Source organism: Aquarana catesbeiana, linkage group LG01, assembly GCF_042186555.1.
Source record: "Aquarana catesbeiana isolate 2022-GZ linkage group LG01, ASM4218655v1, whole genome shotgun sequence".
In the NCBI taxonomy this organism is placed as follows: Eukaryota; Metazoa; Chordata; class Amphibia; order Anura; family Ranidae; genus Aquarana; species Aquarana catesbeiana.
The window spans coordinates 182,872,680-182,890,099 of record NC_133324.1 but is presented as its reverse complement, the minus strand read 5'-3'; the positions used below and the strand labels follow the sequence as shown (position 1 = coordinate 182,890,099).

The window sequence follows — 17,420 nt, the reverse complement described above, 5'->3', positions numbered from 1 at the left end:
TCCCAACAGTTACTCCAAAGTGAGATCCTGCCACATGAAGCAACAATGATCTTTATCTACTTCTGGCACGAGCTGCACATGACAAATAACCCTCGCTCTAAGCATCTTGACAAAGGCAAAGCAAAAAGCTCAAAGCAACTGGCTCCCAGTTCCCAAGTGTAGCTGATCTGGTCGTTGGTGGGCGTCACTATTATGTCAGGTATCTGCAGCAAAGAGACCAAACACGTAGCTACAGGAGTAAACTGAGATCAAGCAAAGTATATATCCTTAAAGTGAGGTTTATTAACATCTGTGGGTTGCACTTACCTGTTCTGGGAGCCTGTTGACCGAATCATTGCAGCATTTGAGAGATCATCCGCTGTATGTGACCCATGTGAGTAGGCTGTGTGAGAGGTTTTGGTGGAAGAAGACCTACAGTCACTTTTTTGCTGGATAAGGCAACTCATGCACTATTGGAAGTTTCTTTTTATGGAAGTTTATGGACGCTATATTTAAATGATTTTTTTTGGATACGTTACATTCTTATATACCCACTGGAGATATCTGGGGGCAATCTTGTTTAACTGTTTGCACATAAGAATTTTGTGTGTATATTGTATAGGATTTCACATGTTGATTATGATATGTTTTTCCACTGGAGACATCTAGTGGTCATACACAATATTACTTCATTTAAGTTGATGTACATGTAGGGTGCGTGTTTTTTTAATAAATTTCTCACATTCAAGGTATTACCTTTACAACGTGCAGTCCCTATAAACAATATATAACCTTTGCGCAGGTAAAGATCTTTTCCCATACCTGGTTACAGAGCTAAACCTGTAAGAGTTAAGAGATCCTTTCTTAAATTTACGGTTTGTGGAATCTTTGAATGAAGGCACATCTTTTTGACAAGTATATTGTGTGAAGCGATCGCATCAGGTATAGGAGAGGCTGGGGATAAGAAATCTTCTTTACCAATCACCAACTTTGGGTCTTTCAAAGTTTCCTAGATTTTTTTTTTTTTTTAGTAAAGAAAAAAGGCAGTTCCACTTCCAAAGCTGGCACTTTTTGGGCCCTGGGCAGTGCTTGCTAAATGAAAGCCCTTAGTTCTTTCCTTGGTGAGATAGAGCTAGAATTGGATGCAGAGACAAGTGTTAAAATAGAGCCCTGCTCAAGTGCAAGGGCAGCAATGTCACTGAAAATGGTTCAAGTGCTTTGCAGGCTCTTGGCAAAGTGAATGTTTGCCTGAGCTTTTGCCACAATTCCCTTGGTTTTTGCCATTGCTATCATTGAGGGTATTCCACTGTGGGGTACTCTCAAAGTAGGGTGCGGAAATGGGATAACTGAGCCCTGGGAGAGTCCAACTGGTTTTGTAGATTCCAATTGATTTGATCAATTAGGTGCAATAAGACCTTTTAAATGAGGGTCAATCCATAGAATGAGCGTGTTCCCAAAAGGGGATTGGAGGAGGAGGTGAAGGGCTGTTATATAGTGATTTTAGATACAATTATACAAAAGAAAACAATAGCACTATTTTGAAATAGTTTTTTTGGCATATTAATCAGCGCAGCATATTTCTATACACGGAGTATTATTAGTATGAACCTGAGCAGTCAGCACCTTATACAGAACCTGTAGCCAGTATATAAACATGGGACCAAACCCAAACTTATAAAGGACCTACTACAGATACCCCTATTCAACCTAGTTGAAAGCCTTCTTCACGTCATGGGACACTACCACACTAGAACCCCAAGTTGAGTTGGCCACCGAGATGTTCGTAAAGCGCCAACTAATATTTATGTCTGTACCCTTACCTGGTATAAAGTCAATTTGGATATCATGAACCTAAGTGGAGATCACACCCACCAAACTATTGACCAAGATCTTTGGCAAAACTTTTGCATCAGTGTTCAAGAGGGAGATGGGGTGATACGAAGCGCATCGAGTCAGATCCTTCCCAGGTGTAGGGATGACTACTATTATAGCTTTTAAAATTTGAAAGTTTAAAAACAGCAGAATAAAGTCAAACACAAATTCCTGGTTTCCTGATAGTTTAAACTGTAAAAACGAATACTATTCAGGAGACACTAATAAGTACATTTCAAGTAATGGAGATATTAAGTCTCATACTTGCTATAATGCTACAGTAACAATCTGATAAGAGAACCTTACCTTTTCATGTCGCTGGTCTCTGCATGGCTCCAAGCTTCGTCCATCATGGTAGGCATACTCCCAGAGGTGTCTTCTAGGTCTGGGAATATACCACAGCCCTGGACCTGAATAGTACTCAGTGGCTAGCTACACCCATTGCATGAAGTACTGAGGTGAGGGCCTAAACAGGAACCAGTGCATGAAGCAACACTACAGGCTGTCTGCCCCTGCAGCATGGGGTCCAGGTACAGTTCCCCAAGGTTTTACCGCAGTGAAAAGATTGAATAATTCAAAGTAAATAAGAACTAGTTAAGCATAGAAACTTCTCTATAAGAGACAAGAGGTCCATCACCTACAGGTCATTAGGAGTCATGGAGTCAGGTTATATGGGTACACCCAAAGGGGGGTATCTAAAAACTTTGCCAGTGTCCAATCACCTGTTAGCACCCTACAATCAAGGGTCTGTGAATATCCGAGCCTCTGTCCGGTATGATTAGGTTAACAGCATTTTTGCTTGCATGCAATTGGAAAATGGAAGTCAGCAGAGCTTCATCTCTATTACTAAGCTCTGGGGACAAATTTCCTTGGAAAGCAAACAGCCTATTTGTCCTCAGTAAATCCAGGTGCTTTTATTGTTGCACCATAGCCACATATTTACTGAGTTCAGAAATGTCACACTGACTTATAAAAAGGCATTTTTGACCTAAGACTTAAATCAAACCTGTGAGTCACTAACTGGGAACAAAAAACTCAGGTGGTGGTGCACTGATGTCACTGCCAGTTTGCTATTTTTTGGCGCTAACAATAGTAATAGAGAAGTCAGAGGATGACTAAAGTGAGTCAGAGAACAAGCATATTATAAGAAAGCAGTCAGTGACATTTCTAATACATGTTTACGCTAATAAACTCATGTCAGTAATTAAGCAGAATGTGCGGAATTGCTCTTTACAGAAGCATCTACATGTTAAGGAACACTGTGTAGTTTTCAAGCCAAACTAGATGAAATTAATATTAGTAAAAGGATAATAAAAATGGACAAGTATTCAAATACAAAAAAACAGTTAAGTAGACTGCTGTAGAATATAGTATTCAAATTGTAAACAGCTGATATTTATACTGAATTCAAGGACACCATCTACAAAGAACATATTTAATCTGCAAAAATTAAGCAGAAACAAATGTTAATTTATTCTTCAAACAAGAAAAAGTTGCTATAAGAAAATTCTTTAAAGTCTATGACATATTTCTTTAACAATTAACATTTGACCTTGCATTTGTGTGCTTACAATATGCAACAGTATTTAAACACATGATCAATAAAAACTCAAATGAAGTAATTTATTTCAGACATTAGAAACCAGATGATACACCATTCAGAAAAAAAAATTAACTCAAAATTTTTATTTTTCATGAACAGACCAAATGATTTTCAAAAGACAGTGTTGAACATGTCAACTATCATCTTGTTGTTCTTACAATAATTTTAGTTTAATACTGAAACAAATAAATCCATAAATCCATTTTACTTTTATATCTAAACATATTGTTGAAAATCGAAAATCCATACATTATTCAATCATAAAATGTTAGCAAAAAAAAAATTGGCAGTTGACAGTTCAGTCCATAACTGTCACAAGTAGTAAAAACATAGTAAACAGCACAGCAAAATCATTTAAGAATATGTTTTCTTTTATTGGTTGGCGTTTGCTGGTCCAATAGTTATTACTTTATGGTTTCACTGTAATTTTATTATATTACATCTTCTACTATTATAACAGTTATAACTCTGCCTAAAAAGAAATACAATAAAAGATAAATTTTATAAACAGAACATATATATATAATGATACAAAATACCAACATGGCTGTGCTTTTTATAAAAAAAGTCTAGTAGTGTGCAGTAGAAATTTTAAAAGTACTTAAATATATGATACAGAAACAAAGCTTTTATTGTTAGGACAATCGTTCTGGTGACGATGAATTACAAATGTTTCACTCAATTGCTAATATCAAATGTAGATATTTATGTAACATTTTTAAAATGAAAGTTTAAAAAAGTTTAAAAATGTATTTAAATTGCACTAAAATGATGAAACAGTGTGTGCCAGTTTAGAGATGATAGTTCTGAGCGTTATTAAACACTACACAGATATACCTAAACATATCGGCAATGGGAAAGCCCATATTTATATTTAAGGGTTTTAAATCATTGACAAAATGAAATCAGGACAAACACAGTCATTATTAAAGTTAATATTAGTTAACTGAGAGGAGGACATTTGCTTGTACATTAAATTAGATCCAATACTGCCTTAACTGCAGATGGCAAAACACATCTGATTTAGCAATCTGTGGAGATGTACCAACTGTGCCCTGGAGACAAAACAGAGACCCTATGGTACTTGTGCAACTCTCTGACCTCAGAATACAGTGCCCAGTGTTGTGCCTGCCTACATGCTTATTCAAAGGTTCACTATAGTGTATCCTGGGAACTATATTGTATGTGGTTTATACTTCCAGTTATAGTGCACATAATAAGAATTCTTTAGTTTCATATGCCTATATTTAACATTTTCTCCACATATTCACGCAGATTCATATGTCCAGCAAGTGACAGTTAAAAACACACAATACTGACATGGTTGCTTAAATTTGTTAAGCGTTTATCCATATGGTTTAAACTTTTTTTTTTTTTAGATTTAACGACTTAAACCTTGGTGTCCAACACACAGTTCACCTCTCTGAGTCCCATCATCCAGTATGAAAACAAAGCAGGGCAAGAGAGCAGTGCGGGAGTGTGTGATCAGGCACTTACTAGTGTCCATGGCATTACATTTTTCAGTCACTGACCACCAATGTAGGGGAGAGAGGGCCAAGTAAAATTACCACTGACCATCAATGTGTTGGGGGGGGTTTAAATAATACTGACACTAACCACAAATAAGGAGGGTAAATGGTACTACACTAACCACCAATGGTGTGCAGATTTAGTAGTTTCTGCCACTGACACCAGTGCTGGGGTTTGATATTTCAGGCACTGACACCAGTTATTATTACTGCCATTGACACCAATGCTAGGGGTTATTATTGCATGAACGGACATAAATGTGGGAAGTTATCATTGTGGCCACTGACAACAGAACAGAGTTATTATTGCATCCACTGACACCAATGCTGGGGGTTATTTTTGCAACCAGAAACACGGATACTGGGGGGGGGGGATTTTTGAATCCGACACTAATGCTGGAGGATATTACTGAGGCCACCAACAACAAAGCAGGACGTTACTATTACTGCCACTAATAATAATGCTGGGGTTATTATTGTGGCCACAAACACCAATGCTGGGAATTACTAATATTGCCACATACACCAACAATGGGGCTCATAGTCCCACTTTCTCCTGTGTACATTGTGGGGCATCGCAAAAATGCAGTAGGTCCAAAATGAAGGTAAATTATGACCGGCTGATTTTGAATGGGCTGCCTAACATGCTGCTATTATGTGACCCTTTGGAAGTGTTGTAGGCCTCGCTTGAGGCTCTCCACATTTTCAAGTTTACCACCACTGGCTAAAATCGTGTTTGCTGGCATTAGGTTTAGTTTTTTTACACATTCTACTTCTGTGCTGTCCCATTTCCTTTTCTATGCATTTAGTTCTCTGATCTTGCTTGCAAATCATATTTGGTACCAGTAAATTGTGTGTTGTCAGGATCACAAACATAGGAAGCTTTTATCTGGAAAGTAGTTGTAATTGAAGTAACCTCTAGTAATTTCATGTACCACAAACTCAGCCTTTTCCTCCTGCACCAATGTCCTCATTCTCCAAACCACTCCTGTAGCATGCCCACTATCTTTGATCATCTCCTGTAGTAGAATTAGTTTGGTGGTTTTCTGTAGTGTTACTTACATGGAACATTATGTGTAGCATCTTAGTAATGTCAGGGGTAGCAACTGAGAACCTCTTTCACCAAGCTTACCTGAACAATCCATTTCGCTCATTTCCAATCCATTAAACTTTTGAACTAGAAGAGAATCAGCATGTATATGTGTGTAACTTTATTAGATGGCCTAAACGCATATAGCTCAGGTTTAGGAAAATGTAAGCTTCATGGAGAGCCAATAAACCTAGAATTCATAGATATATGGAAGAGCTTTAAAAAGCATTGGCAGAAGTAATTTAAAAGCTGCTGTAGGTTAGCAGAATGTACCATATATCAATGCTGTGATACTGGGTTGAGAAATTTTCAAAGCACAATAGACATGATATCCGATAAGAAAGTCCACGAGGACCTTTCAGCCTGTTTAACCTCTTCTGGCTGGCCATACGCATATACGCAGCCTGTTGGTAGATGGGCTTTAACGCTGAGAGGCAGCATATATGCAAACCTATGTAAACACATTACTGTGTTTACATGAAATAATGGGACTTTGCATACATTGTTGTGAATATCATAGGCTTTATTTAATACAATTTCTATGATATTCACACACACTGGATGCCAGATGTCCAATACCTGAGATACTGGCATATCTAGAGTAGCATATTATAACGGGGCAACATTTTCAGATGAAATGTCAGTTTGGCTGGATATTTGTATATTTTTGTATAATAGACATTTTGTTTTTACAAAACAATACAAACTACAATAAAGTGCCTCAATTCACAGCCCATGCATGCTCCACTAACAAATGTGTAATGTCCAAATGTGTAAGTCTTAAAGGTTTACCGGTCAAAGTAAATGTGTTAAAATGATCATTATGTATTTACATGCAAAATTGCATTATAAAAGGTGAATATGTTACTAATTCCACACAAGTACAGTAAATGTGTAAGCTAGAATTATCCACTTCACTCCAAAATAAATACAAAGGGTAACATAATAAGCATTTGGCAACATGAGAAAAGTTTACAGTCTTTTCCATGAGGATTATGCAAATTGTTTACCATTTCACTGTTGACTGCAGATAGACTAAACTGGTCAAGAAAATTAAAACTTCCCAAATAAATATTTAAACTTTTTTTTGTATTTTTTTAAGCACCCCTGTCCTCTTTCACAAGATTTAGGGATAATTTTGTGAAAATCATTATTAGCAATGTTAATGTAAAAACACTATACATCTACAAATTAAAGTGGAACTTTAGTCAGAAGAATAAGTCTTGCCTGGCCCCTTTTGCAGGTATAGCTATGTAAAAACACGAAAAATAAGTGTCTATACTGTTTAAAATACAGTAATGCATCGTCTCGCCCTGCTCGGCACATGCTCAGTTGCTCTCTATCTTTAGGCACTGTCCTGAATTTGTAGAGGTCGATCTGCTGACAGCCTACTGGAGGCAATTTACAGCACACACTAATTTTGGTAGCATAATTATTAATCTGGGGTGTATGTTCCTTGCTAAAGTACATTATTTTTATCAAGTTATGGGTAAAGTTCCATTTTAATGTAAAAGACAAAGATGAACCAAAAATTTGTAGTGTCCCTAAACATGCTTAGACAGAAAAAATGGTGATAAAACAGTCTCACATGAGCTAAAAGTATCTATAAACCAAAATTGACAGTGGAATGGGCCTGGAAATGGAAAAAAGTTGCAGGAAAAATAAAAAATTCAGTCATAAATATACAAAGGCTCAGTGCTTACGAATGGATTTCTTTGTCCCTGGATGTAGCATTTACAAGTACAAAAAAATTAAATATATAGATTTTTGGTCCTACGGCATGCGGTTGCAGGTTGTTCTCTTCATGTGATGCTACAGCTGACAAGTGCTAAAAAAAAAACAGCAACTGAGCTTTTTTTAAGGTTAGAGTAGTAACTGGTTTGAACCTATAAGGCTTTTACTGTTGACTTGCCTTCCTGTCTCAGTGCCCCCATTTTGGCTGGTGGACCACTTCAAATTATTTTACTATTACCATGGAAACATTTTCAGATTTCACATATCAAATGGTAACTAATGCTAAATATAAATAAATAAGTTAAATAGTTCACAGAGATCGATTTTTATTATCTTTACTTTTATTCGCCTTAGATCCATCCCTGGTTGCAGTTTTAATTAGACATATGCTTTTAACTTAGCTGCCCAAATCTGCCTCACACAGCAGCCTCTGTCTGATGCTACAAAGGCCATTTCTTGTGGGAACACTGACAGAATTACTGCTGTTTGAGGAATAACATCAAAGCTATGTTATCGAGCACTCTGTTGCTCTGTAGCAGATTTCTAAGCCTCCAGTGTGAGGTGAGTGGGGGGGTGCAATGATGTGCTTATCTAACTCTACTTCTTAATCAGTATGTAGGAAAGGGGGTCATTTAGGGTGAGGTTCAAGGTGCAACAAGATAAATTCTTAGATGAAAGTGCAAAGTCCCTTTAAATTGAATATGTGTTGCATATTGTCTGCCAATTTTGGATTTACTATGGTGATTCTATTGAACTGATTTTGTATTTGATGTTTTTCATGTTGCTATAAAGCATTAAAAAAAAATGAACCTGTGTGTAGATCATGCACACTGAAATATTTGCATGTTTTCGAACAAGTAGTATAAACCACTTTAAAAGAATCCCTCAATTACCTTTATTTATTGTCATTGTGGAGAAATTAAAATTAAAGTCTTTTTTTTTTTTTTTTTTTTAAGAGTCATACTTACATAGGCGGATGGAGTATCAGTCCAATGCTGCATCTGTCTTAAACTGCCCATAAACAAACTGCCATGTTAATCACAATAGCTGAACTGTTTTAAGCCTACTAAACACTAAACTGTATTTCACACATTATATCCTTCAGATCCTTTTTACATGTTTTTTTTTTTTAGGGTTGCAAAGGAAACTGACATCAACCAAAACAATGAATAACATTGTGTGAACACATAGATTCCACATAGATTCACCGTGGGCCAAATTCATCTTAAAAATCTAGTATCATATGCTTATTCTCAATGTCCCTTAAGGTGAGTTTTTTCTACACACTACCGCACATGAACGTTATGAAAATGACACAAAGAAAATTGTTTTTTATAAGCCCGATTTACATCCTACATGTGTGGCAGTCTGTAGAAAAATGCAGCTCAATGAACATGGTGTAAACAAGCCATAAATGTTTTCATCAGTATGCCAGCATTATGTGATCTAAATAAAAGTGCAGTTCTTAAAGAACATGCAATGCTATACCAAAGTTCTAATTCTTAGTTCAGATTATACATATGGCCCTAACATATCTATTGCACAGGAAGAAACAAACATCCAGCACAAAGAAATCATGTAAATGCCTAACACAAACGTTTGCCTATAAAATATAGCACTATTTGCTCTAAAGGAGGAGACTCCAGGGAACCCAAAACTCCTTCAACAAATTTTTTGCTGCCAAATATTGACTATGTTTCTGCTAAACTCCTGTAATGATCCTAAAACCAAATACTTCAGTTGTTCAAATATAAAATAACCAATGACATATGGGGAAGCAATGGATCCACTAAAAGATCAGATTTCGTCATTTGTCTCAAAAAGTCCTAATTGGTGGAAAATGTTGATTAGGTAGCAAGCTTTTACTCTTGAAATATTGAAAAAAAAAGCATTTTGGGGATATGACATAAGAGCTGAAGAAAAGCAACAAAAGAGCTTCAAATATTTTCTTTACTGAATCCAATCGTCTGGTTAATGCTATTCAGGAGTCAAATACATCAGCTTCTCCAGGGCTGTGTAAGTGGCATATGTTGCAGCACATAAAAGGTGAAATGATGTAAACGGTTTATGATGAGCTGTTGTGAACATTGGATGAAAATGTTTTCTCTTTACTGTTTAGCTATTCATTATGTCAAAGTTAATGGATGAATGCCATATGAATGGTAACCTCAACAGTCATGACACACTGGGGTTTATTTACCAAGACTGGAGCACTCAGAATCTGGTGTAGCTTTGCATAGTAGCAAAAGTCTAACTACAGCTTGTTCAATTACACGTTGGCAAAAAAAAACAAAAACTGGAAGCCGGTTTATATGCAGTGCTGCATCAGTTTTTGGACTCTCAGGTTTTAGTGAATCAACCCCACTGTGTCCTTTTTTTGTTCAATACAGTTTTACCTATCTGCTTAACTTTAAAAAAAAAAAAAAAAAAAAAAAAAAAAGTCCCCATCTGCCCACAAAGAAACTTAGTAATATGCTTCAAAACAAATCAGATGAACATACTATTCAATTTACATCATAATGCACCATTAGGTACACATCAGGCAAGCTCATCCTAGGAAGTGACGTTCAATATCAATTTACCCCTGTTGCAGAGAGTAATTGGGGATGGACTGAAAATTTGGAGTCTTTCACACCTTTCGCATTTGATGCAGGTCTCCAAAGGTTTTTTGATATACGTCAGCCAGCCAGACAATTGATTGGGGTTGATTTACTAAAAAGACAAACATACTGTGCACTTGCTCCAGAGCTTAGTAAATGAGGTAAAGCTTAATTTTGCAACGAATACCCAATCACATGCAGGGAAAATAAAAAACAGCATTTTTACTTGTACATGGTTGGATGACAGAAATCAGCAGAGCATCCCCTCATATCTAGAGCAAATGTACTTGATGTGCACTTGCAGTGCACAGTATATTTGTCTTTAGTAAATCAACCTCCCTGTGTGACTCTTGCATGACTACAGCAAGTTGTTAAATAGTACCAAATAAACTAGATTGCCCTTTTCATTCTTCATGGAAACTTTGCAGTGCAAAGGGCAGCACATGAATAGTTTTAGGCAACAAGAAAAGAACATTTTTTTCAGACACCAGTCTCTCTTCATGTATTACCAGCTTGACTCGCCAATGTAAAAACTAGATCAAGTTAATTTCAGAAAGGGTTTTTTCTCAAGGCTGCACAATATTAATGACAGGAAGAAGGTGTTGGACAACTGTAGAGGGGGGGTCTGCATTTTATGAATTTTAGTAAAAAGGCACATGCAGTTTGGCTAAACATGAGATTGATTGCAGTATTTGGTAAATGCAGTGTGGTTTATCAAATTGGGCAAACAGAACTACTGTTTCAAAATAAGTCCATCAGTGGGCTGGATACTATGTTATTTTCTTTTTGATGGCAGCCAGCTCTTTTTGCATCTCAATGAACTTTGGCCGATTCTCTGGCTTGTACTCCCAGCATCGTTGCATTATTTTGAACACTTCCTCTGGACACTTCTGTGGAGTGGACATTCGATAACCTAAAAAGTACATAGCAAAAGCATTTTAAGAATGAAATAAACAAGAAAAAACCTGTCTACAAAAAAGGATCACCAGTAACCAGTGCATTTGGCATTCTGAAAACCAAGATACCCCTGTACTGAAGATCATACACCGCATACATGGTGCCAAAATATTGTCCTTAAAGCATAAACAAACAGTAAAGTTCATATAAAAACAAACATAATCAACTGTGTGGGAACCTCCACCTTGGTCTTCTTGCCTCCACTAAAGGTGGATGCAGTGTAATACCACTTCACTTCTGTCTATAATATTGGATGTCAATATTCACTTTAATTCAACACTTATTTGAGATTGAATGAAATAAATTATTTAATTATTTAGAGCGCTGAATTAACCTCTACTTATTGTTTTGTGTCTGTATACCTACACATATTGCACGCTGCCACACATTGACCAACCTAGTGCTGACACAATCTCTTCACAATTCTCAAGCTTGCTACCCCTTAACTAGAGCCTTTCCAGCTGATTATGAACAGGTTATCACTTATCACTAGTGAACAGCAATTTTTTCAGATCTCTCTCTGTGCTTCTCTGGGAAGAAGACTATATACAATTTCCAATATGAAGGCCACCCTAACTCTCTGGCTCTTTCTGCTTTCCAGTGGTCCTGACCAACTCTGCACTCTCCTTTTTGCAGTCTGTGTTAGCCCATTTCCCCTTCTAAAGAATTTGCATTTTTTTCTAGATCAGGTGTGTAAAGAGATATCAAGGTCCACACAGTGAGTAATCAATTTCTGAGTTTTCTCTACTAAAACATTATTCTGTAACATTAGCGACTCCCAATTTTAAAGTTCAAGTACAGGTCCCACATTGTGATATAAATTTCCACAGGAACACTTCTGTGTATTCTTCAATGACAGTCAATGACTCTTCTTTCTCTCTAACTCCACAGAGGGGACATACTTAACAACGCCCTAGGCCAGTGATGGCAAACCTTGGCACCCCATATTTTCCAGTTTTGGAACTACATTTCCCATGATGTTCATGCACTCTGTAGTGTAGTTGATCATCATGGGAAATGTAGTTCCAAAACGTCTGGGGTGCCAAGGTTCACCATCACTGGCCTAGGCCAACAGGGTTGGCAAAATCCAGATCACAAATACATGACTCAGTCTCATCCACAGCCATTTTCAGGAGAGACTGAGGATGTGACTTTCCACCCCCTCTCTAGGTCTGGAAGTACAGCTCAACACCACCCATGATGATGCGCTCTCTCGACTAGGGAAATCAACCAATCACTGATAGGGCAGAGTAAATAGGGAACTCCTTACAGGAGATTAATGAGAGTCCCTAAAGGGACACTAAACAACAGCCTTATTCTCACAAAAATAATCAATACACATCAACTATTTAATGACCATGTTTTCATTAAATAACTTTTTACTGAAAAGTCCTCCATGAGCCACAGAACAGCCCCTGCAATGGGGAAAAAAATGATCTGATCCCCTGCAGATTTTGTAAGTTTGCCCACTTACAAAGAAATGAAGTGTGTATCACACGGAGGGCGATTGATGGTTATTTCGTATTTCTTCTATTTGCGAATAATCACTCCAACAGTTGTCTCCTTCTCACCAAGCTTCTTGCTGATGGTCTTGTAGCCCATTCCAACCTTGTGCAGGTCAACAATCTTGTCCCTGGCATCCTTTGTCTTTGGTCTTGCCCAGGATGTTGAGATTTGAATGGAAGATTTTGTGGACGGTGTCTTTTTTACACATAACAAGTTGTCATTAGGAGCACCTTCTTAAATTGACAGGACTAATCTGTGTATCACATGAGCATATACTGTAGTCAGTCTGTGGGAGCCAGAATTATTGTTGGTTGGTAAAGGATCAAACACTTATTTTACTTACTGAACTGCAACTCGATTTATAAAATTTGCATCATGTGTTTGTTTCCTCACTGTATCCTTTTCTCTCTCACTTTCATTTATTTGGAACAGGCAGTGCATGTTAGTTATGGATCATGCACTGTGCACCCTATAAATTCCATAGTCCATCTCAGGAACAAGAGAGGATAGCTATGTTCCTACATACAATAAGACCATGGAGAACAAACATAGCCACCCTCTAACAGGGAGCTGGACCACAGCAGCAAAAAATAAAAAAATTAACTTAAAATAAATTTGGAGGCGGCTGAGAACAATAGAAGGTACTTTGAGTTAAGAATACAAACTTGAATATAATTATTTTTAAGGATCCCTTTACACTGTCATTTTTAAAAGCAGTAGCACAACTTCACATTTGTTGCTTTGCAGACTGAAATAAAAACGGGTGCAGTTTTGTTATTATCCAGCTGTATTTACTTAGTGCAACTAATAACATTCAAGTGAAAGATATAACACCATGTCAGAAAAAAATGTAAATTAAATTAAAAAAAAGAATCACGGAGTTGGAAAAAGGATCACCCCCTTGTGTCAATATTTTGTTGAACCACGTTTGCTTTAATTACAGCCTTTAGTCTGTGGGGATATGTCTCTGCTAAGTTTGCAATATTTGCCCACTCTTCATTGCAGAACTGCTCAAGTTCATTTAGTCTGACGGTGACTGTTTGTGGATTGCAGTCCTTAAGTCATTCCACAGATTTTCAATGGGGTTTAAGCCTGGACTCTGACTAGGCCATTCACCTTTTTCTCCTTCAATCGCTGTGCGGTCATTTTTGCTGTGTACTTTGGGTCATTGTCATGTTGGAAGGTAAACCAGCTTTCCATTGACAACTTTCTGGCAGTGGGCAGCAGGTTTGCCCCATCCATTTTTCCTTATATCCTGCCAAGTGCTTCAGTCCCTGCTGCAGGAAAACACCCCCCATGTAAGGATATTACCACCTCCATGCTCTACTGTAGGAATGGTGTTATTTGGATGGTGAGCTGTATTGGATTTCCGTTAGACTTATAATATGGTGTCGAGGCCAAATAGCTACATTTTAGTCTCATCTGACCATAACACCTTTTTCCATGTGGCCCCAGAATCTTCAAGGTGCGTTTTGGCAAAGCTCAGTGGTAAATGCATGTGGCCTTTCTTGAGCAGTGGCTTTTTTCTAGTAACCCTCCAATACAAGCCACATTTGTGGAGAATTTGGGATATTGCTGTCACATGCACACAATGACCCCTCTGTCATAAATTTCCTGCAACTGCTTTGGCGTTGCTGTAGGCCTCTTGGTTCCTCCTTGCTCTTTATCCAGTTTGGAGCGACGTCCTGATTCAGGGAGGATCTGTGTTGTGTTGAGAATGAAGTTATTCATGCTCAAAGATCACATCAGAGACTAAAGTTGGGTTTGAGTCAGTGTCTTACAGCTTAGAAACCGTTGCTGGTGGCTTACTTTAGAAGGCTGACAGGCACCAAGCTCTGCTCGCATAGAAAAAAAAAAAGCAAAGACTTTAATGGTTGTGTTGTAAAATTTTAAAACGTATTGCTCTACAATTCTTAAAGCCCTGGTGCCCAATCTATGTCCTTTTGACTCTTACTGTGTTAACCCATGGAGCCCTAGCAGATGATAGTGTTTTGTGATTACCCAAGTCAGTGAAGGAAAGATATTATTTAGACTATCTTCCACTGGTAAATTGGTTTGTTTCTTTGGCACCATCTTTGTATACCTTCTTCTATTCTATCCATTTTCTCTTTCTAGGTTTTCTTTTACTTTGATCTTTTATGATTGATCTTATGAAAATAAATATTAAACGTTGCACAAGTTAATTTAGGGGTCTGTAGGGAGCATAAAAGTGGAAGCCTTTTACTGTAATAGCAGTAATCTCTAGTAGTCTCATGTAATGTACCTACAGTCTATGACTGTCTTCTGAAGCATATCCCCAGTCTCCAACAACTCCTATAGCATATCTGCAGTATTTTTGTAGCATATCTGTAGACTTTGACTATCCCTTTGTATGATTGCAGACACCTTTCTGTTGCAATGCATTTACTAAATATTACTTGAAGCCCTTTGGTGATGTCAGGGGGCACACTTGAAGCTCCCCATATCAAGTTATACAACCACCACTGGATTATGGAAACAAAGATAAAATTAGCTTTTAAGGCTTGTTAATAATATGTAAATACTTTATTATGCATGATTTGGGCACAGGTTCACTTTAATATATATCTAAATCCAAGAACAAACACAGAATTTATTGTAGTTTACCAGTTAGATGTAGCGATTACGTAAGCTTTAATTTTTAAGGCTAAGTACACTTTGTGCAAGTACAGAAAAATACCAGTTGATTCTACAGGAAATGTGTCCTTGTTCCCAAATATTCACATCCTTCTCCGCAATCTTATGCTGCCGTGCCCCCCCCAACCCCCCCCCCCCCCCCCCCAGCATAATGGAAATTATAAACTGGGAGGTATTCTGTAGTTCAAATCAGCAGCAAGCAGCCTATAGTGAACATTGTTATCCTAGGGGAGAAAAAGGAAATAAAAGCCTATAAAAAGAAAAACAAGAAAATGAATGTAAAACACATCTAGGCCTGGTAAGTTGCAATATATTACAGTTTTGTTTTTGGATTTAGATACACTCTAATAGTACAACTGAGAGGTATACTGCCTCATTATTAATTTCCAGCTGCCTGGTTGTTTCTGGCTTAAATGCTTCCTGAGTTATTGAACTAGAATAAGCAAGCGGGTTCTAGTGAGTTCAGTACTCATTATCTGCAAAAAACTGTTTGGGTTAGAAACAGTAAAAGTTAATATTAAACACTGTACTTAACCTTTTTCTACTTGTTCCCGTGCTTGTTGATTGGTCATTCCTGGATAAGGACACACTCCCAGACTGAAGGTTTCCCAGAGAAGAATGCCAAAACTCCAAACATCACTCTCTGAACTGTATCGCCCTGATGGAGAAAAAAAAAGAAAATGAATTTCTCTGACAATGAACTGCTCTGTATATCAAATTGACATTAATCTTCAAAATCTCAAAACGACATACTTTTTTAACCTTTAAAGTGCATGTATTTCTCGAACATTAAATTCCACTTTATTCTGTTAACTATATTGCTAAAATAATTTTATTATATCGTTCGACAAATGCAAAAAAAAAAGCAGTTTATCCAGCCTTGTGAGCTGACAATCTCCTGTAGAACCTGCCTGTGTACTGTTGTCAGTTAGCATTGTTCCCTGCTCTCTGGTCTACAAAATACCCCAACCTATTACAGAGAAGAGAGAGAGAGGTGTTATGTAGTCCTAAACACACACTCACACTCTGCTCAGCTGTCACCCTAGGACGGAAGTGAGTTGATGACAGGCTCCCCAGGTTAAAATATAGGAAAGAACATGTAAAAAAAAATAGAAAACAAATGCAGTCACCGCAATTAAGCACTGATAAGCTGCAATGCTGTAACGGTTTGATCTTGGGTTTAGATACACTTTAAAGTGATACTAAAGAATATATATATATATATATATATATTTATATATAATTAAAGTGATTGCACATCCTTGCCTTGTAAATGAAAAACATTGTGTATAGATATATAAAAAAGCATTATAAATATTTTTTTTCCTGTGATCACATTTCCTCTGTTTTCAGCTGCATAGGAGCTAGAGGAGGAGACTAAACATCCCAGGTAAAGTGGGGGGGGGGGGGGGGTCAGGACCAGTCTGATCATTGGAGAGCAGGCTGAGCTCCCAGCATAGCTAGAGAACGGACCACACTGGGCTCTCCCACTTAATGGGAAAGCAGAGGGACTGAAAGAAACTATACAAAGAGAACAGGATACTTTATCTTCAAGTACACGGTACAGCAGGCACATGTCAGGAATTTGAAATGTTGGGTTTACATAACTCTTAACTCTAAGGGCTCCTTCACACAGACGTGTCTGTGTACAGAGCCCGCTCTGCTCAGCGGGTGATCGCTCCGCCGATCCCCGCTGAGCAGGCAGATGACCTGTCAGAGCGCCACTCTCCCCTATGGGGGATCGGACCGTAGAGTCCGTCGTCACCCGATCACGGATGGAAAAGTAGGTTTTTCCTTCGTTACACTTTTACGGATCGGAGCGGGTCGGATGTCAGCGGACATGTCACCACTGACATCCAACGCTCCATAGAGATCTATGGAGGGTCCGTTCAGGT

General features: G+C 37.8%; 1 protein-coding gene across 11 annotated transcripts in view; it reads right to left on the bottom strand.

The window, feature by feature from the left end:
* Positions 1 to 3,804: 3,804 nt before the first annotated feature.
* FER (FER tyrosine kinase) overlaps positions 3,805 to 17,420 on the bottom strand; it is a 460,890-nt gene continuing 447,274 nt past the window's right edge. For 10 of the 11 annotated variants that reach the window (XM_073624589.1, XM_073624593.1, XM_073624588.1 and 7 more), the window contains 2 exons: positions 16,061 to 16,183; positions 3,805 to 11,320 (listed from right to left, as the gene is read on the bottom strand). In XM_073624589.1, coding sequence (XP_073480690.1) covers positions 11,178 to 11,320; positions 16,061 to 16,183 — 266 coding nt within the window. In that variant the 3' untranslated portion in view covers positions 3,805 to 11,177. Of the gene's footprint in view, positions 11,321 to 13,488; positions 14,706 to 16,060; positions 16,184 to 17,420 lie in introns of those variants that run through there. The other variant, XM_073624598.1, reaches the window with a different exon arrangement.